This window comes from Electrona antarctica (genome assembly GCF_951216825.1).
Source record: "Electrona antarctica genome assembly, chromosome: 14".
NCBI lineage: Eukaryota > Metazoa > Chordata > Actinopteri > Myctophiformes > Myctophidae > Electrona > Electrona antarctica.
Genome location: NC_136795.1, coordinates 38,749,313 through 38,771,329, shown reverse-complemented (window position 1 = coordinate 38,771,329; position 22,017 = coordinate 38,749,313). Strand labels below are relative to the sequence as shown.

At 46.7% G+C, this 22,017-nt stretch overlaps 2 protein-coding genes across 2 annotated transcripts in view; both read right to left on the bottom strand.

The window, feature by feature from the left end:
- The window catches only part of srcin1a (SRC kinase signaling inhibitor 1a), a 211,044-nt gene that overhangs the window by 30,495 nt on the left and 158,532 nt on the right, over positions 1-22,017 (bottom strand). Inside the window, exons 6-12 of the mRNA XM_079519333.1 lie at positions 18,985-19,280; positions 12,712-13,236; positions 11,984-12,342; positions 11,620-11,721; positions 10,707-10,834; positions 7,569-7,595; positions 6,138-6,295 (exon numbers count right to left, since the gene is read on the bottom strand). Coding sequence (XP_079375459.1) covers positions 6,138-6,295; positions 7,569-7,595; positions 10,707-10,834; positions 11,620-11,721; positions 11,984-12,342; positions 12,712-13,236; positions 18,985-19,280 — 1,595 coding nt within the window. The remainder of the gene's footprint in view (positions 1-6,137; positions 6,296-7,568; positions 7,596-10,706; positions 10,835-11,619; positions 11,722-11,983; positions 12,343-12,711; positions 13,237-18,984; positions 19,281-22,017) is intronic.
- On the bottom strand, positions 16,877-18,034 carry LOC306935953 (flap endonuclease 1-like; the record flags this gene model as incomplete). Its single annotated transcript, XM_079519330.1, has 1 exon — positions 16,877-18,034. The coding sequence occupies exon 1, from the start codon at positions 18,017-18,019 to the stop codon at positions 16,877-16,879; it is 1,143 nt and encodes a 380-aa protein (XP_079375456.1). The 5' UTR covers positions 18,020-18,034.

The window sequence follows — 22,017 nt, the reverse complement described above, 5'->3', positions numbered from 1 at the left end:
GTCCAGCATGGTTTGGTTCCAGGCAGCATAGTTTTAAGCCTTTGTGGAATCTGGAAATCATAATTCTATCCATAATGTGTGCTACTGTGCTCATAGCATATGGTGATCTGTTTAGTTGGTCAGACTAGCTGGCTGGCTTAATTGGGGTCTGTCTTTGATATTCAAGGACCACCTGGGGACAGGGGTTGTTTTTACTGTGCCTTTTGTTTGAGTTCAGTTCCTGAGATCCTGATTCACACCTAGGGCAACCAAATGCTAAAACAGTGGATCAAAGGGCCACAGTGATCCTGATTTACCTTCTAGGAATGGCCAAATGGTAGTCTGGTCCAATGTGTATTGTGTAAACCTGTACTTAAGCTAGTTGATTCTCTATGTCATTTAGTCAGTCGATCCGAGGCCGAAAGGCTGAGGAGCCTATGCTATGCTATGCTGTGTACTCCGAAATAAACCAACATCATCAAGGAACTTCACTCTGTCTGTGTCTCACAATTATCTCAATGCTCTCCCAGTGTTTTGGTTAAGTTTGTATGGTCTCGTGTCATAAGATACGACAGATGGTGCGCGATCCCGACCTTCATGGTGTTTACACCAGTTAGGAGAAGAATCGGCGGCTTTTTTATTCAGTCTAATCAGCGGGTTTTTGTGGAAGACGACGACGACGTGTTCCAGCGGAACAAGGACGAGGGTGACGACGGGCCACCGCGATGAGGAGTGTTTGCGCAGCGACGACGTGCGTCTCTTTCCAACTGGCCAGTGGACAGAGGAGCGGTCGACGAGGAGCGGACAGCCACACGGGGGCCTTCGATCGTCAACTCTACGCGGGGGACGGCGAGCGGAGGAGCGATGCAGTGGAGCACGGCACGGGGACACCAGCGTTCCAGGGGGGAGAGGGGATCGCTCATCCCGACGGGGAGAGGCGGCCACTCGACGCTTGGCGCGGCGGCGGTTTCCACTTTCGATGGCCGACTGACGACGCAAGCTGAGGGCCTTCACGGGCCTACGGGGTCTGTGATGAAGATGTTGCTTTTCTCTTCGTTTTCCCATCTCTGTTGTTTCAGAGCTGGGAGGGGGGGAGAGATGATGAGATGATGAGAGTTTGCTTCGAGAGCTTTCAGCGAAAACAGCGGTGAACATTTTCTCAACTTGATCCGTGGCTGAAGCGAACTTTGAGGTAACGGAATGCAGAATACAGAAGATTTTCCTTTGTTCATATGAGGGAGACGGACATTCCTTCTTTCTGATTACAAAATTGTGCGTCATGTTTGTTTCAACATGAAAAAATAGGCCTCAAGTTGGTATGTTTTGTCGTATAATTAGGTAAGTTGGTTCATAAGTAGCCTAATTGTGAATCAAATAGGGGTTTTCCTAGAGACGTGAAGAGAGTATTAATTAGTTAAATATTGCTTAAACTCTGGCCTGTTAATGTATTTGTTTATGGTCAGGATAGGTCTGGAGACTTATTTTGATTTTGGTCCTGTGAAACTCCAAAGAGAGAGTTTCATGTGATTTGGTGTGTATGTTCTATATACCTTAGTGGAGCAGAGTTTTATTTAAAGCATTATAAACGTATAGATATGTTATGGCACGTCCTAAATTTCCTGAAAGCGGCAATGTCTTGTTTAAACGTCAGCTAATTGTAACTTACTAATCATTTTCCATTATCCATTGTTTAAGATACTTGTCAGGATAGTGCAATTGGCAGCCGTTGAGTGCCGACAGTGTTAAAAGTCAGGATAGTGATTCAATTACAGGGTAATTAATTGGTAGTCGTGTAGTGCCGACAGTGTTAAAGAGGGTTTAATTTGACTCTGTGGTTCTCTAGGGCTTAAAATGTTGACGAGGTGACGGCAGTTTTCATGTTCATTGTTCTGTAACATTTTTAGCCATAAGAGTTTGAAATAACACAAAGAGAATCGTCCACTGATACGAAATTGTATTTAACTTACTGTAATGGAAACCATTTATGAATTATCCACTGATACGAAATTGTATTTGTACTTACTGTAAATGAAATCATTTATGTCGAGTTTTGTAATCTTGAATGTCTGTGTTTGAAAACCATGTTGGGGAAATCTGTTATTCTGGTGTCTTAAATGTATTGTTAAGCTGAGGATCAAGGGGGGTGGAAACTGGTAACTGGTAAGAATTATGGTTCCATATTTTTTTATATGACATATATGTCATAAGGGGGGTTATGTGGAATCTGGAAATCATAATTCTATCCATAATGTGTGCTACTGTGCTCATAGCATATGGTGATCTGTTTAGTTGGTCAGACTAGCTGGCTGGCTTAATTGGGGTCTGTCTTTGATATTCAAGGACCACCTGGGGACAGGGGTTGTTTTTACTGTGCCTTTTGTTTGAGTTCAGTTCCTGAGATCCTGATTCACACCTAGGGCAACCAAATGCTAAAACAGTGGATCAAAGGGCCACAGTGATCCTGATTTACCTTCTAGGAATGGCCAAATGGTAGTCTGGTCCAATGTGTATTGTGTAAACCTGTACTTAAGCTAGTTGATTCTCTATGTCATTTAGTCAGTCGATCCGAGGCCGAAAGGCTGAGGAGCCTATGCTATGCTATGCTGTGTACTCCGAAATAAACCAACATCATCAAGGAACTTCACTCTGTCTGTGTCTCACAATTATCTCAATGCTCTCCCAGTGTTTTGGTTAAGTTTGTATGGTCTCGTGTCATAAGATACGACACCTTCTTTCCACAACAGTTCTGAGGCCAAACCACTATCCGCTATCCATGGCTCCATGCTCATGGGTTCCAGCGTGGTTTTAGTTCCAGCATGGTTTAGTACTGTAGCTCTCCATGTCAGTGCTGGGCCTCTGTAAGGACTAAGGACCCTGCGGACTACTTGGGAACTTTCATATACAGTTGGAGGCCATCGATATTGTCCTTTTCTTTTTGCTGAGGTTTGCGTGATCTGCGCAAAAGGACAGTTAACCCATTTTGGGCGGGAACCCCTTTTGGTGTTTTAAACATTGTTATAATTTAGCTATTGAAAAATAGCAGATCTACAAGCTCATAGCGCGCCACCGAGTGGCGCGCTACGAGCTTGTAGGTCTGCTATTTTTGAAAAATCGTGAAAATATTTATTTCAGAAAACTGGAGGATTTAGAAGGATTTTTTTTTAATTTTGAGGTCAGGCCTAAATGGGTCAAATGATAAGGGACAATATCGGTGGCACCCAACTGTACTATAGAAGAGGGGGTTTCAATTATTTTCATGTCACCCCCAAATTGACTTTCATTAGGCCATCATGGACCCCTGTTTGAAATGATTCTTTGATGTGGAAATGATTAAAATGTAAATAAATTGTGTACGGTATGTCATAAGTGTTATTATTATTGAAATATTCACAGGTGAGGCGATATTGAAAGAGCTTCAACATACATAATTGTTAAAGGAGTAGACTGGTACTGATATGAATCTGTCAAATTATTGGCCTAGGAATGCGAAGGAAAGAAATAAAAAAGAAATAATCTCCATGAATTCAAGGCTTCATGGGATATGTAATTGATAGAAAGTATATTTTTTGGGGTGAACTATTGGTCATTTCAAACAAATGCTCCATTTTGCCATTTTGAATCTCCTCAATGACACCTGGGACGTGGCAATCACTGCTGTAGAACATGTGCACTGCACTTCCTGGTGTGGAGCTTTAGAGGAGCAGTTCAACTGATCCAGTGAATTGGTGTAACATGCTAACGTGCTAAACGAGTTAAACCTTAGGTCTACTGCCCAGGACCTGCACTACAACATGCTAACATGCTAAACGAGTTAAACCTTAGGTCTACTGCCCAGGACCTGCACTGCAACATGCTAACGTGCTAAACGAGTTAAACCATAGGTCTCCTGCCCAGGACCTGCACTGTAACATGCTAACGTGCTAAACGAGTTAAACCTTAGGTCTACTGCCCAGGACCTGCACTGCAACATGCTAACGTGCTAAACGAGTTAAACCTTAGGTCTACTGCCCAGGACCTGCACTGCAACATGCTAACGTGCTAAACGAGTTAAACCTTAGGTCTACTGCCCAGGACCTGCACTGCAACATGCTAACGTGCTAAACGAGTTAAACCTTAGGTCTACTGCCCAGGACCTGCACTGCAACATCTCTCTACGTCGTCCTCAGACGAGCCCTCCATCGGCGTCTCCAGTCATCTCGGTTCTCCATACATCTGGCCAGCTCATTTGTGCTTTCCGCACCAGCATCTTTCTTTAGTGCGTCCACATAGGTAGGTGTGGGACGTCCTCTCGATCGATGCCCGTGTGTTGGTTCCCACAGTACAAGCTTTTTGGCCGGGAGTTCTTGGTGTCGGTGGCAGTGGCCAGCTAGTCTCATCCTCCTTACTGCTATCTTCTCTGATACACTAGGTAATGCTCCATACAGACATGCTAACGTGCTAAACGAGTTAAACCTTAGGTCTACTGCCCAGGACCTGCACTGCAACATGCTAACGTGCTAAACGAGTTAAACCTTAGGTCTACTGCCCAGGACCTGCACTGTAACATGCTAACGTGCTAAACGAGTTAAACCTTAGGTCTACTGCCCAGGACCTGCACTGTAACATGCTAACGTGCTAAACGAGTTAAACCTTAGGTCTACTGCCCAGGACCTGCACTGTAACATGCTAACGTGCTAAACGAGATAAACCTTAGGTCTACTGCCCAGGACCTGCACTGCAACATGCTAACGTGCTAAACGAGTTAAACCTCAGGTCTACTGCCCAGGACCTGCACTGCAACATGCTAACATGCTAAACGAGTTAAACCTTAGGTCTACTGCCCAGGACCTGCACTGCAACATGCTAACATGCTAAACGAGTTAAACCTTAGGTCTACTGCCCAGGACCTGCACTGCAACATGCTAACATGCTAAACGAGTTAAACCTTAGGTCTACTGCCCAGGACCTGCACTGCAACATGCTAACATGCTAAACGAGTTAAACCTTAGGTCTACTGCCCAGGACCTGCACTGTAACATGCTAACGTGCTAAACGAGTTAAACCTTAGGTCTACTGCCCAGGACCTGCACTGCAACATGCTAACATGCTAAAGGAGTTAAACCTTAGGTCTACTGCCCAGGACCTGCACTGCAACCCTACTGCATGCTCCAGCGATGCCTGACTGACTGAACGCTGAAGGAATGTTCAGGACTAGGTCTGAACAGAGTGTGAATGAATAGGGTTGTTTTGCACTGTAATTCTATCCCATCCTCTCTGCCCTCTCTCCTTGACGGCCAGTGGAAGCGTTTAACTCGACAGAAAAGGGAGCACAACAGCAGACGACCCCATCTCTTTTATAATGTCATCTTTTCACCTCTCCTGCATGTATTTGTATGGTCTTTTATGTCAGGGGTTCTCAACCCGTGGGTCGCGACCCCTCGGGGGGTCGTCAAATTATTTTAGGGGGTCCCCAAATTATAAAAAAAAAAAATATTTATTTTTAAATTTTATTTTCAAAAATAGCAGACCTACAAGCTCGTAGCGCGCCACTCGGTGGCGCGCTATGAGCTTGTAGACCTGCTATTTTTCAATAGCTAAATTATAACAATGCTTAAAACACCGCCCAAAATGGTTTAAGGTTATTGTAGCAGTCAATTTATATTGGGGGTCGGGAGGGGGCGGGGCGGGGGTCCCGAGACATTGCCAAAGCAAAACGTTGAGAACCCCTGTTTTATGTGATCATCATGTGTCAAATCGCCACGCGGAATGTGTGCCTCTCCCCCACCGCACGGCATCTGCCTGACCCTTTAAACGCCAACTGAACCCAGAGTTTTATCATTCTTACAGTACGTTTCATCATAGGTTCTCGAAGGATTCAACGGGCCTCAATGTGTCAGACTGTACAGCAACAGCATATAACCTGTGTCTTTATGACTGTATACTGTAGCGTTGTTGGAGTCAGATTAGTTGCTAACAGACAGACACACACCTCGTCAGACGCCACCGCGCTTCCTAATCGCAGCCAGTCGGCTGCAGGCGAGCCTGCTGGCTTGATTGCATTCGACTGATAAGTAACATATGGTGTTTATCGCATGATAAAGACAGACAAACACACACACACGCGGACAGGGGCCGTAGCAGAGATAATCATTCGAAAAGTAGCAGCAGGTATATCTCACCTGCATCTTGCGCAGCTGGCCGAGCTGCTTGCGCAGGTCCGTGGCGTTGTGCTGCAGGTCGTGCAGGTGCAGCTGCATCTGCAGCCGGCTGACGTTGTCGCCTGCGTTGGAAGACGGAGGAGGAGGCATCAGAGCCAGCGGCGCCGACGGTGTGAGAGCTGACAATCACAGAACAGGACACAGAGCGGGGTCACGGGGAGGTGACGGAGACATTCAATTGCTGACACACTGGGCTGACATCTTCAGCCCGGCCGCACGCACGCACGGCCGGCCACACGCACGCACGCACGCACGCATGCACGCACGCACGCACGCACGCACGCACGCACGCACGCACGCACGCACGCACGCACGCACGCACGCACTCACACACACACGCACTCACGCACGCACCACACATACTTACTGTATAAACACATACACAAGGGCACGCACCACACATACTTACTGTATAAACACATACACAAGGGCACTGATGGCACTTGCAAGCAGCGCACAGCAGCACTTATGTGTGAACACACGCACACACAGGCGCGCGCGCACACACACACACAGTGCCACAAATTAATGTAAAATGCCATATTCACAAACCTCTTCCTCCAGCCCCGTTGGGAATGCACTAGAGGAGGCGTGTCCGCATGCTGTTATAGTGATCCACAGAGACTTGCAATCAGTCTCCATTCAGTGTGTGTGTGTGTGTGTGTGTGTGTGTGTGTGTGTGTGTGTGTGTGTGTGTGTGTGTGTGTGTGTGTGTGTGTGTGTGTGTGTGTGTGTGCGTGTGCGAGACATACAGTACACACAGGGGGATAACCATGCTCTTATCTACCTCAGGGCTTTGTGATTATGGCCATTAACCTTCCTATCTAACCTCCCACATGCACACTGCAACACACACACACACACACACACACACACACACACACACACACACACACGGCTAGGAGTGAGTGCCGCGGCATCTCTGACAAAAAAACATCCCTCTGAATTTCACAAACGCATTGCCAGACTGAAATCCAGAAGGAGGGACAGTCAGACTCAGGACACACACACACACACGCACGCACACGCACACGCACACACACACACACACACACACACACACACACACACACACACACACACACACACACACGGCCAGTACAGTGACAGGAACAGATCAAGGCCTGTTCTCTCTTGAGGAATCGATCAGGGAGAGTAGAGGAGAGGAGGCACACGGGAGGACAGACACCACTATAGCCAGCCAGCCACCCAGCCCAGCCCAGGCAGCGAGACAGAGAAAGAGAGAGAGAGAGAGAGAGAGAGAGCGACACCACCACACACCCACACTCACAGACCACAGAGCCATGGAGACGAGAGAGACAGAGAGAGAGAGAGAGAGATTGGATAAAGGAGAAATGAAGGGTGGTGTGTGAGGTAGGAGAGAGCAACTACCTTTCCCTTTCCGCTTCAGCCGTCCAGCTGAAAATATAGAAAGAGTGAGCCTGGTTACAAGACGGTTGATGAGGGAGAGAGGGAGATGTATAGATCAGGGAATCTCTATAGAGGGTTTGTGTATTTTTTAATTTGTATTATAATCCCCATAGTCGGATCTTAGATCGCCTCATATAAGAACTGAAGAATCAACTCACTGCGAGAAAACGCTAATGTTACTACGCTAATGTTACTGCTGCCGTATTAGTTACTGTACGTCGTAAATGATACAGAGACACGACAATATCGCAGAGACAGTTTGTTTATTTTTGGACCACAATTCTTATATGAGATGATTTTAAGACGACCCCATGTTATTCTCCATAGAGAAATTACTTCCGCAAACCAGGGGATGAGTGAGTGCCGTCAGGACTTCTGCACTCTATAGAGCTCGTCATTTCAGTGTTCAAAATGCGAGCAGGTTTTCACTCGGTGCGGTTAGCGTATGAATGACAGCGACTAGTATATTAACGAGTCCTGCCCAAAGCACAGGAACGAGAAAGTTAACACCTGTTAATTGATTCACAGTGATTAACTGTGGAGCGTTTCCTGAACGTACCATTCCTCCCAATATGCACGACGTTCATACTGACACGGAACACAAACGACTGCAGTCGGTAACCACAGCAGTCGACAGGGAAGCTGATGTGAAAGTATAGACAGTGTCTCCACTGGAGGTTTGCTGTATTGATTTGGCATTATTTCAGTCTGCCAGAAGCTTCAATGGCAGTTACAGCCCTGTGCCGTCAATGTAAAGCCCTGACGATAGAAAGGTTATCTCCGTAGAGTATTAAATGCCAAAGTGTATTTTTTCGTTTTTGATTTTTCTTCCTTAATGGAATATGGGGAGAAGGCGAAACAGGAATGGGGATGAAAAGAAATAGATTGTGACCGAAAAAGCCAGAGAGGGAGAGAGATGAGGAAGTCAATGTATCTGACAGAGACTAGAGACCGTTCTGACCTGATCCTGCAATAAGCAGTTCATGTCAATGAAATACTGAATTTAATCTGTATGCACCAAGACTCCTCCACGAATCCCAATTGTACCCTTCATTTTCCCAGCTAGATTTAACCCCTTTAAAGGGAAAGTTCACCCCCACCAAAAAATCTATGTTTACTCACCCCATGAATAACAAGGATAATTTTCACTGTGTTGTTTTGGAGTTTATAAACAGATAGACAGCATTGATATACCTGTAGTTTTACCGTCTACTTCAATTCATCAAGTAGGCCTATTTTCTTAGTTTTTCAATGCTTGATTCACCATACTGTAGGAATGTCGTACAAACGAACATTCCGGAGTGAGTAAACAATAGAAATAAAGTCTACGTCCACTACGTTTCAAGAACAGCAGATCTACAAGGTGACAACACATTTGCTTGTAGACCGGCTAGTTTCAAAATGACTTAGAAATGTGTTAAGTGGCTAAGGGCCTAATTTTGCAGGGCCATGCATATAAAGAACTAAATGAGAGAGTTCCTGAAGGGAACTGAGATAGGAAGCTGTTAGCATTCAGCTAACAGAGAGGTCATGATCACGGGGTGCATACAGTACGTTTGTTAGACATGCTAACAGACCGACAGGCATTAGTCCGACAACACCTCGTTGTCGGTCCAGACATGCGTGGCCGGTTACAACTAACCTTTGGCCGGAATGAAACTCACCCGTGGCTCCTGACATGCTCGGCAGGTTAAAACTAACCCGTGGCTCCCGACATGCTCGGCAGGTTAAAACTGACCCGTGGCTCCCGACATGCTCAGCAGGTTAAAACTGACCCGTGGCTCCAGACATGCTCGGCAGGTTAAAACTGACCCGTGGCTCCCGACATGCTCGGCAGGTTAAAACTGACCCGTGGCTCCAGACATGCTCGGCAGGTTAAAACTGACCCGTGGCTCCAGACATGCTCGGCAGGTTAAAACTGACCCGTGGCTCCCGACATGCTCGGCAGGTTAAAACGAACCCGTGGCTCCCGAACATACTCGGCAGGTTAAAACGAACCCGTGGCTCCCGACATGCTCGGCAGGTTAAAACGAACCCGTGGCTCCCGAACATACTCGGCAGGTTAAAACGAACCCGTGGCTCCCGACATGCTCGGCAGGTTAAAACGAACCCGTGGCTCCCGAACATACTCGGCAGGTTAAAACGAACCCGTGGCTCCCGACATGCTCGGCAGGTTAAAACGAACCCGTGGCTCCAGACATGCTCAGCAGGTTAAAACGAACCCGTGGCTCCTGACATGCTCGGCAGGTTAAAACGAACCCGTGGCTCCCGACATGCGTGGCAGGTTAATGATGAATTGCATTTTTATAGCGTTTTTCCGCTATAAAAGGTGGTGAAGCAGTCGACGCCAGCGTCCTCACTTCCCACATTCACACACCAATGGTGGCGAGCTCACACTGACCAACTCATTGGAGGCAATGTAGGGTTCAGTGGACAAGAGGAGCCGGGATTCGAACCTCCGACCCACGGATCATTGGACGACCTGCTCTACCTCCTGAGCCACAGCCGCCCCTAAACGTGAGTTAACCTAAAGGTTAACTCACTCGGCGCCGAGATCGCTCAAAGGATCGTGAAAATTCAGCTGGCTTATGCTGTCTATGGGAACGCAGTGTTAATATTTCGGATTCTTCTTTTTGGACCAAAACAAGCTTGATTTGCGCCTCATTTCTCTAAACGATATGATTCCCGGTTACAAAATGTATGTTTTGGGTGAATTAAATAACATTTGCGGGACTCGTTACACAGCGACTATTCACTTCCTGACTGTCGGTTTCCAAGTGAAACGGTTAAAAAACGGTAAAAATAAAGGTATTCCCAATATAAAATCAACGTGTGCTGGTCCTGGAGTACACAATTCAGACACCAGATGGGGGTGTTGGCGGTAAAAGAGTTCGTGGCAGGTTAAAACTAACCCGTGGCTTCCTGTGAGGTGGGGTTTAGGGTTTGGGTTTTGGGCAGGGTGTCGGACTCATGACTGGTAGGACTGTTAGTAGTATGTCGGACCAAACGCATGCACCCCAAAGCCAGTCTGTTAGCATTCAGCTATACAGTAACAGAGCGCTCACGATCACACAGTGCTCACAGACTCGTTGTACTCACTTCCAGTGGCGGAGCCGTCGCTGTTGGACTCGGTCTTCTCGCTGGAAGAGAAAGGTAATGGGCGTGAGAACTCCGGCCCTTGGTCCGGAGGGCAGCCCGCCATCATGCAGAGACGCAGCAGGCCGCATCTGAGGATCAACGGCCACACAGGGCAAGGCAATTACGGTGCTAATGCTAATAGTGCTGCTATACTGCTGCTGGACACCAAGGACTCCCAAACGGGGGGGTTTGAAGACATATGCCAGGGACCCCCATAAGAGAAGATCACTCTAACAGTGATTCTCAACCCGTTTCAATTTCAAGGACCCCCAGTTTGACATGAATTAGGCTACGGACCCCCATTTAATGGCATTTCTATCACCGAGACACCCAATTTATATTGTAAAATCAATGTTAATTTAACTCTGAGATGTGTGAGCTTGTATAGCTCAGCTATTTACACTATTAAATAAGTGTCGTATTCATAATGTCTTTTTGGGTCCTGGGAAGACACCAAAATGTACAGTATGTTCTGGGTCTCGAGCTGAAAACGTTTGGGAATCCCTGATGTACACTGTAGGCTACACACGCTGACCTGTACAATGCCCTCATTGCCCTGCTCTTCATGGGGTCTTATGATAGTCTGTGACTGTGTTGACATGGATGCCATGATGATGTCGATGATGATGATGATGTCTCGTTTAGATCAATATGGGCTGAACAGCTGTCTCGCAGGTCTCACTGTATCAACGTGCTGTGCCTTATACAGATGTTCTGTGTGGCTGTACTTACAACATGCGTACACAAAACAAATGCACTATTTCACTGCACAGAGCCGATAATGGTTCTGAGAATAGCTTTGCTTGTTGCTGTCCATGTGCCTCAGCGTGCAGCCTGGTGGGATAATGGAGGGGGCTATAACAGAATGTCTTACGTGCTGTCACTGTCCGGTGCTCTGGTCAGAACACTCTGAACCAGGCCAGTCAGACTGGCGATCTGTTTCTCCATGGCTTCCATACGCTCCAGACGTTGGTCCCTATAAACAGTGCATACCATGTGTCATAATCCCGTCACGTGATGTCATAACTGCCCTGTGCATTTTTTGATTACCAGGCAAACAGAAATGTCAAATGTTCCTATTATGTCGAAAGCCAAAACCACAATTCAATCGTTAATCGCAATATTTGTGTGACGATTAATCGTCAACTTAAATTTGTAATTGTGACAGCCCTACATAATATGCCAGCCTTTAGTAATCAGACAAAGCACTGTGTTCAGTCCTCACTCCTCATACTGACCTACTGCTGTCCGGGTCCTGTCCAGACGACATCATGGAGCCGAAACCGGCTGTGCCTCCGGGCCCGGCCGTGAGGCACAGCGGGTCCGAGCCGGAGCTGGGCCTCGACTTTGGGCTCTCCACGAACACGGAGGAGGAGGCCGAGTCCTTGCGGAAGGCCTGCCTGACGGGGGAGTCCCTGACCCTGCTGGGGGAGCCCGAGTACGAGTCCCTGTGACTGTCCCTCAGGCCCATGTCGGGGATCTTCTGCGGGGACGAGGGGGGCATCCGATGGAAGCCCATGCTGCCCAGCGTGGCCGACGAGTACGAGTCGGAGTAGAGCGAGGCGCCCGGCTTGTAGATGGGGTCGTCCAGGTCGCCCTGAAGGTAGCGGTGGGCCATATGGAAAAATATTATATTGTCAAGCAGTATCACACTACACGATATTATCACAATATTTTGTTTTCATGCGGTTTCTATGATTATTTTTCATACTTAACAGTAACTTAACTTAACAGTAACAGTACAACCACCTACAAGGTGAAAGAAAATGGAGTAACTGACCATTTAGACCAAAATACGTATTCTTTTTGGCAAACGAAACAGTTTAAATTAAGGTATAGAACTCACTGCAAATCAATATGATGAGCATTCACTGTATCACAATATATACGATGTCTCTGAAAAGGCATATCGTGGAGACATTGTATCGCCGCGGCGATATTCATCTACGATATCGCCCGGCCCTACCTGGAGGGCGGCGGCCGAGTAGGTGCTGAGGGAGCGGACGGAGCCGCGGCGGTAGAGCCCGCTGGACACGGGGAAGCTGAAGGGGTCTCCGATGGCGGCCAGGGACTGCGTGGAGGCGATGCTGAGGCGGCCCTCGTGCACCAGGCTGTAGGGGTCCGCGTACAGCCCGTCGCTCTTCATCAGCACCATGCTGTTCTTCCCGGAGACCTCCTCGTCAGGCTTGACGTCCCGCCGCTCCAGGATGGCGCTGGGCGAGGGGGACAGGCCGGAGTTGGGGGGTCCTCCGCCGTGATGGCTGCCGCCGCCGCCGCCGCCGGCGTTGGGGTGATGATGCGGGTGCTGCTGCTGCGAGGGGTGGGACCCCGAGCCCGGCCCGCCCGCAAAGGACGGCGGGCGGCCCCCGCTGTAGGAGAGACGCGAGCGTGACGGGGAGCCCGAGGGGGAGCCCGAGGCGGAGGAGGAGTGAGGCAGGGTGTTCATGCGGCGAGTGGGGGAGGAGTCGCGGGACGTGTACACCATCTCCCTCTGAAATGACAAGTGGGGAGGGAAGGAGTGGGGGGTGTTATACCATGGAACCCTGGAGATGCATGGGAGCAACGTGTTCGCGAGTCAAGCTGAGGTTGACCTATACGATTGTATATATCTGCCAATGCTGCATGTAAAAAAGACCAGTCATTTGCCCCACAACACAATTATTGAAACAAACAAACAAAGCTGTTGGGCAGCAGTTAGGTGAGCAACAGAATGTGTTCAGCAATGTTGATCAAATTCAGCATAGACTATTGCCACTGCAAAAGTTAAAGGCGAGATCTGGAAGAGTGTTTGCCGCCTCTGAGCTGGTATCCAGGATACTGTCCTATCTAGATGCATCCATTTCTTCTCCTTAGAAGAATGCTAGGCATTAGAATGGATCGTTAAGCAGGATGATGCCAGTATGCAACTATGCACTGCTCGGCAAGCGGGGCCAAATGAAGCGAGTTACTACCCTCCAATATTCTCACTTGAACCAGAGCATCACTATTCTAGGGGGAACATTCGCCATGCGGCATTATTGTGAGCTTGTAGATTGGCTATTTTTTGGCGAAGACATTGGTGTAGAGGAGGGGAGGGGGGCAGTGGACCAAGTACAGAGCCACATTAGTTTAATAAGTAGATAGGGTTTACGTGGTTAACATCATATTTTTTTCCTCTTTCAATTTTCTTCTTCTCTGGTATAGTCTTGCTGTATTGTGTTACCTCTCCCTTTGTTTTCTCCCAATCTACTATTGCAATTATGTTAATCTATGCAGCTCTTGTCTCGAGGCAATATTTTCTATCTCCCAACTTCTCTCATTCTTTAAAGCACCTCAGTGTTTCCTTCTACGTTTTTCAGCATCCCAGTTTTAGCTTTATAATACAGAACTGTTTGATGCATGCTGTACCGCACACTGGTGTACGACAAAAGTATTTGCAACACTCACACTCACACAGAAACGCATAGTGTACACACATAAAAACCTTTCACATTAAAAAGCAGATAAGCCATACGTCACACTGCAGGACCAGTTCATGTCAATAGTCAATATGTTAGTTGTTTTTTTTTCAACAATATTTGTATTGATTTTTACATTTTATGACAAAGACAAAACAGAAAAAAGACACAGACAGCTCAGCAAAGGACACAGTTATACACATATACCCATTACCTACATCGAACCATAAAACAAGTTAAGTGCAGCTTGCATTTGGTCCTTCCAGCAGAGCCAGCTGGCACGGAGAGAGGAGAGAAGACATTCTGTGCCATTCATTCTTTCAGTCTGTAAAACAGCTATACAGTAACTTCAAGGTTTGTCAAAGTATTGATTTGGTTGTACTTAAGGGTTTCCCCTCTATTACATCCATTATTAACTGAATGAACAGACATTGTTGTACATACAGTACAAGCACGCACACACACACGCACACGCACACGCACACACACACACACACACACACACACACACACACACACACACACACACACACACACACACACACAGCTCTGGTTTATGTACTGGTTTATGTACTGTATGCTTTAATGGCTGATTGATTCTCTGCGTTGTGTGAATAATGCAGATGGCAAATAAAATAAAATAAATGGTCTCCAGTCTTTTCAACTGCAGCAGATAGTGCTCAAGGTGTTCTTGTTGTGCTGGGATCAGACAGAGGAGTGTTGTTCTCTGGTGTCACGTCAACAGATTGGCCCACTTGGAGATAAGAAAAATGCATTTCCAGAAGGAATTACTAACCCACATACATACGCTGCTGCCCCAACTGTTATTGCAGGTTATTGCTGGGAAAAGTCAAAAGAAAACACCCTGGACAATTACCCCGTCTAAGAAACCCACGGTCTCCATTTATTTACAACGCTGTAAAAAGAATACTATCAATATGTAAATGTACTATTCTAGGCCACAGGTTCCCAAATACTGGGTCGGGACCCATTTGTGGGTCTCGGACACATTTGTATGGGTCCCTTTATTTTTTTGTCTTCCGACATTCCCAAAAAAGCTAACGTTTTCATGAATTAAAAACAAGTCAATGATTTTTTTCCCCAGTAATTTCATGAAGAAATCAGAGAAAAATCGAAGAAATTCCATAAATTAGAAAACAAATGTTTAATGAAAATAGCCGATCTACAAGCTCACAAGTCGGCGCGAAGCAACGCATTGTGAGCTTGTAGATCTGATAATTTCACTAGTTTGGGTCCTGCGGGAAAATGTCTTTTTGGGGTGTTGAGCTAAAAGGTTTGGGACCCATTGTTTTAACCTATAAAGATCAGATTTGTATGAGATCTGAAAGGATTTCAGTACTTGGCCAAATTTCAACCTAAACCCATTGTTCCGTTGCGAGATCAATAATAGTGTGACAAATAATACCCATATTTTGCAAATCGCTGATGTTGCGAAATGGCATATGGGATGTACACCCAACCGACACGTTTGCAGAGGAATACAGAAGATATAGGGTGTTGTTTTCGACAACCTTTTTTCCTTGGATGGAGAAATGGAGACAAACATTTTACATAAAACAATTTGTTAATTCAATTGAATTATTAAGACAAACAAACAGGTCTTGCTGTTTTTGAGGGGCGCTAGCCCCTCCTATGCCCAGTTTTCCGGGTTTGTGTGAACACAAGCATTGGCTTGTGATTGACTGATCACCCACCCATAGCGATGATTTGATTGGCTGGGCAAAGTGCATATTGAGGATAATAATAGTGAGGGCAGAAGAGTGAAGACGCCAAAAGTGATTGGCCGGAATGACATTTGTGATGATTTGATTGGTTGAGCACGGAATGTGATGTATGATGATGTATAAGATAAGATAAGAGCGCCCCTCACTTCACACCTGTGTGAATGTTTTTACACAACATTAAAGGAGAGCACCAAGGAGCCAAACTGAGCCAACTCTTTTGTCTGTAACTAGAGGTTCGGGACACTACCCAGTACACTCACATCTAGCAACCTAGGCCTGCACATCCCTCATATCTCTCTCTCTCTCTCTCTCTCTCCCTTCCCCTTTTCACTCTCTCTCTCTCTCTCTCTCTCTGGGCACAGGCACATATACGTGTCAGCAGGAAAGAATCCTGGGATAGGCACTTTCTGGCTTCAACTTGTAGCGTCGGCAAAGCGTTTCAGTTTTTTGCCGACGCGACGCTACAAGTTAAAGCCGCACGCGAGCATAAATGCCATCCACCAGCTGTTCAAAAACCTGTACGAGACACCTGCTCTAGGCGTTTTTTGACACGAAGACGTGCCATGCACCCTCTGCCACTTATATTGGCTCATGAGATAAATGGTGCATTTATATAGCGCCTTTATCCAAGGTGCTTTACATAGATTGTGCATTACATTCACACACACATTCATACACCGATGGCGGCGGAAACCATGCAAGGCACCAACCAGCACATCAGGAGCAATTAGAGGTTCAGTGTCTTGCTCAAGGACACTTCGACACGACCTCTGGGGGAGCCCGAGTTCGAACTGGCAACCTTGCGGTTACTATCAGGCCACTCTAACCGCTGAGCCATCGCCGCCCCGTGACACAAACATTATGCAAAGTTCAGCCAATCACAACATAAAGTGACTCATCTGTGCATTTGTATAATAAAGGAATCTTTCTAGACTTTCTCTTCTCTCATCTATCTGCCCTTCTTGAACTTTCCTGGCGTGGCTCCACTCTTTTGCTTCTTCTTTGCGGACCCCTTTGTCTCGGGTTCCTTGCGCTTGGAGGACAGCGATCCAGTGACGGTGAAGAACGAGTCCAGGCGACCCTGTGTGCTGCCCTGCCTGCTTTTCAAAATCTTCCTAAAGCCGCTTCGAATCCTGTCCTCGTTGAACTGCTTCTCTCCACACATGAACTGCACCAGCCTGTCCTCGTCAGGCTCGTCCCACGTGAGCTCCAACGTGGTGCAGTCCACCACGTCAGGCTTCAGGAACAGTTCCCTGGCCTCCTGGTACAGCCAGTCTTCTGGAGCTGGGTGCTTCTCAGAGTCGATGTTGTCCAGGATCTCCTCGATGGAGCCGTGCTGTTTGATCAGATCTATGGCTCTCTTTGGACCGATCCCCTTGATGGTCCCGCAGTAGTCACACCCCAGCAGAATACACAGGTCTATGAACTGTTTGTTGGTTAGACCCATTTCTTGTAGAAGTCGATTGAGCCGGAACTCCTGGATAGGTAGCTTCTTTGCTTCGCTGGCGGTGAGGTGTCTGAGCAGGACGCCCGTGCCGAACGTCAGCCCGTCCATATCTTCTGTCGCCGTGGCGAAGACCTTCCCCGCTTTGACCAGGGCGGCGCAGCTGGCCTCGGCCTCGCAGGGAGCCTCGACGTAGGGGACCCCCATCAGGGTCAGAAGCTTCTTGCACTCGTCGTTGTGTTGTTTTGTGACTTTAACCAGTCGCTTGGTGAACTTGTCGACGTTCTCCCGCTCCCCTGCTTCCTGCGCCCGAGCAAGCAGCTTCTCGGCTTCGGCCCTCTTCTCCACTCTCTTCTCCAACTCGCCGGACTTGAGCTGCGGAGGCTTGCCGTCAAACACGTACACGGGTTTGATTCCGTACTCTAGCATGTGGATTGTTCGGTAGAACATTCCCATCAGGTGGCTCGTCGTCTCTCCGTCGTCGTTTTGCAGAAGGTTGCCGTCCTGACGGACAGAGATCAGGAACTGGTAGATGCACATGGAGGCATCAATGGCGATCTTCCTCCCGAAGTAGCTCTTAATCTCGTTCTCCTTGATGGAGCCGGGCGACTGGTCAGCGATCAGTTTGGCGAGGCCGTGAATTCCCATGATGAAGATGTGAAGGGAAACACATCAAGTCTCAAAGTGTATATAAATGTTATGAAGAGCGCACTCACTTTTGCGCACTTTTGCGCACTCACTTTTGAGGGTCACCCCTCCTATATTCAGTTATTGTGTAGATTTTTGTCCTAACATTAAACATTAAATGCCATTGATAATGACTGGAGAATTTACGTCATATGTGTCTGAGCAAATCGATATGTTATGTCGTGATGATGTATGATGATAAAAGCGCCCATCACTTCACACAGGTGTGATTTTGTATCCTCAATACGTACAGTACATTGCTCAGCCACTCAAATCATTGTTATGGGGTGCTCAGCCACTCAAATCATTGTTATGGGGTGCTCAGCCACTCAAATCATTGTTATGGGGTGCTCAGCCACTCAAATCATTGTTATGGGGTGCTCAGCCAATCAAATCATCGCATACACACAAACACACAAAGCGGGGCATAGGAGGGGCTAGAGCCCCTCAAAAATCTAACATTTGCCACAGAAAATATGCCTGGTTAACCACTCACATTTCATTAATAAACTCTATCGAGCTGCCAACTTGCGCCATGCACACAAGTAGGCCATAAATGGCGCAACAGAGCGCAAGTACTGCCCTCCCAACTTAGTTACTTCAACATCAACAACCAATAAGAGGACACGCCTACATATACCTACATAGCCACATACCCATTAACATGGAAACATATCTTAATTACGTCACCATCAACAGCCAATTAGGGACGACCGAGGACAGGCCTACATACATACATACATACCATACATACCATACATACGCAGCCGACCACATTACTTGCTTGCGCAAGTAACAAGTAATAATGAAATGTGATTTCAAGAGGGAGTGGTCAGCCAGGCTACAGAGTCTTTGCTACGGACACATTCTTTTGCCCGTGTACTACGGACACATCGATGACCCCCATGATGACCCCCCTGACTCACCCTCAGGTCCCCGTTGGCCAGGTGTGGGGCGGCAGGGTACGAGGCGTAGATGGGCTCCTTGCGGTAGATCTTGATGATGCTGCGGTCCTGGATGTCCCGGACGTCCTCCAGCTCGTAGAAGACGTTGCGCGCCTCGTCCTTGATGAGGATGGCCGTGTTGGGCGACTTGAGCATGCCCGCCGTCAGCTTCTGGGGGAACATGTGCACGATGAGCGCGTGCAACGTGTCCAGGCTGCTCAGCTCGTGGGTGATGTGTACGCGCCGCGTCTCGTCCCCGAACTGCAGGAACAGCACGCCTGGAAGAGAAAACCACACCCGTGTGAACTGAGCGGTGCAGGCTGTGTGTGTGTGTACTGTACTCTGTACTGTACTGTATTGTACTATTGTTACAGTTATAGTGGTCAGTGTGAAGCTCAACAGCTGTACTGTATAGCCTGTTAGGCTGCTCAACAGTGCCGCTTTAGGTCACCCAGCGGTATTGCAGCTGTCCGTACTCAAACGGACATACTGTATACATAGGGACAGACACACATAGCTGTTCATTGGAGCGGTTATAGGCACCGCTCCAAAATTAGACAGGGTGTGATAATGGCGTGACGTGCATGTGGATATATCGGACTTCGTATGGCCAGTCTATGATATCAGTCGTCCGTATGACTCCAAATTTGTCCAATGTTATGTTTCAGCCCGAACTGACTTCCATTATTGTTATTATAAAATTAAAATTAAAGTTAAATATTAAGCAGCGACGTCATGTGGCAGCCAAGTCTATGGACTTTTAATTTAAACATATGAGGGGGGGGGGGGAAATCACACTTGTGTGAAGTGAGGGGCGCCCACTGTGGCTGCCACATGACGTCACTGTCTGTCTGTCTGTCTGTCTGTCTGTCTGTCTGTCTGTCTGTCTGTCTGTCTGTCTGTCTGTCTGTCTGTCTGTCTGTCTGTCTGTCTGTAGGAGGTCTGTCTGTCTGTCAGTAGGAGGTCTGTCTGTCTGTCTGTCTGTCTGTCTGTCTAGACAGACAGACAGACAGACAGACAGACCTCCTACAGACAGAGTGATCCAGACGGTGTCAGACCCAGATGATGGAGAAGAAATGATGACAAGAAAGAACAAATAAAAGGAGCTGATGACAGTCAGGCAAAAATGAGGGCAATACGGCGTGGGGGAGAGAGAGGTGGAGAAAGATGAAGACCAAGGGGAATAGGCCTCTACACACAATAAAATCCTCAGTCATGAATATATCCAAATGCACCCTAACACGGGTCCATTTTGTTCATATGCGCAACACTAGCAGCGAACCTGTCGTTACAGCGACAGAGACAAGTGAGACTGACAGGCAGTGGTGGAAAGTAACTAAGTACATTTACTCAAGTACTTTAGTACAGTTTTGAGGATGTTTTATTCTGAAATACTGTAATATTATAGTATTTCAAATTGTCAGTACTTTACTTCTACTCCACTACAATTATTTGTAAACTTTAGTTACTACTATACTTTGTAGATTTTGATTATTATTACAACACAATTATTATTATTACAATTAACCACTTCAGCCCTATATACATTTCGATGATTTTGGCCATTTGAAAATAGCCCATATACAAGCTCACAATGAGTCGCATCACATCGCATTGTAGACCGGCTATTTTCAAATGATCTTTATACACTTGAAAACTTTAAATGAGCCATTCTGCATAACACAGTTAGTACTTTTACTTTTGGTACTTTAACCCATTTTGGGCGGGAACCCCTTTTGGTGTTTTAAACATTATGTTATAATTTAGCTATTGAAAAATAGCAGATCTACAAGCTCATAGCGCGCCACCAAGTGGCGCGCTATGAGCTTGTAGGTCTGCTATTTTTGAAAAATCGTAAAAATGTGGCGCAAATCTTTGAATATATATTCTTTCAGAGTGAACGTTTTTAACTCAGGTCTATGGGTTAAGTACACTTTGAAGCCAAATCTTCTTCAAATGTTGAATCCCAGACTTTTACTTGTAACAGAGCATTTCTATATTGCAGTTGATACTTTTACTTAAAGGGGCATTCCACTCATTTTCAACATTTTACTATGTCATTAATATACCTTAGAGCTGTTGTGTGGAAATAATAAAAAAGTCCCCCCATTCTGTGTTTCCTAGAACTGGAGGTCTGAAGAAAATCATTAACATGGTGAAACACATCTTGATGATGTCATCAAGATGTGTTTCACCATGTTAATGATTTTTTTCATACTTTTCATACTAGGAAACACAGAATGGGGGAACATTTTTATTATTTCCACACAACAGCTCTAAGGTATATTAATGACATAGTAAAATGTTGAAAATGAGTGGAATGCACAGACTTGTGCAAAATGCACCCTTACGGCCGGGTCCATTTTGTTTATGCGTGTACACTCTCCGAGTATAAATGACCACTAGTGAACCCTCCGTTCCCACCACTACGGTGACAGAGTCAAGTGAGAGTGACAGGTCCACTGTGTTCTAGCGCTTCACAACGACTCCTCATCAGTCACTGTCAGGACAGTTTTACGGCAGCCTCTTTATCCCCGCCGTGCTTGGCATAACCTTATGCCTCTGTGTTTATGAGTCTGAGCCAGGCTGCACACTAATCCTCTCCCCACCGCCATGGCCTTTACACTATACTAAACCTGTCTTAATTTGGGTTTTCTTACCCCAACAGTCCCGTAATAACCTGTCGTACGTCGCCTAGTCGATAATATGCTAATAGAGACATACTGTAAAGCTTCAGTATGTCAACAGTTCCTATACACGGTAACTAACTTATAAATCGTATTGCTGTAATAGTGCCACAGTGAATGTGAGCTGACTCTAAGAGGTGTAGTAATGTAAATGCTTAAAGATGGAGTGTCACAATTATTGTATTTTTCCAGTTTTTCATGTGTCTATGAGGTGACAGTATTTCATTAGACACCCTGGAGTCGTTTTTATGTGCAATGGTGTATTAACTTTGTATTTAGGGTTTCTTCCTGGAGGCTGAACCCTTGACAGTCAAACGGGCCAATGAAA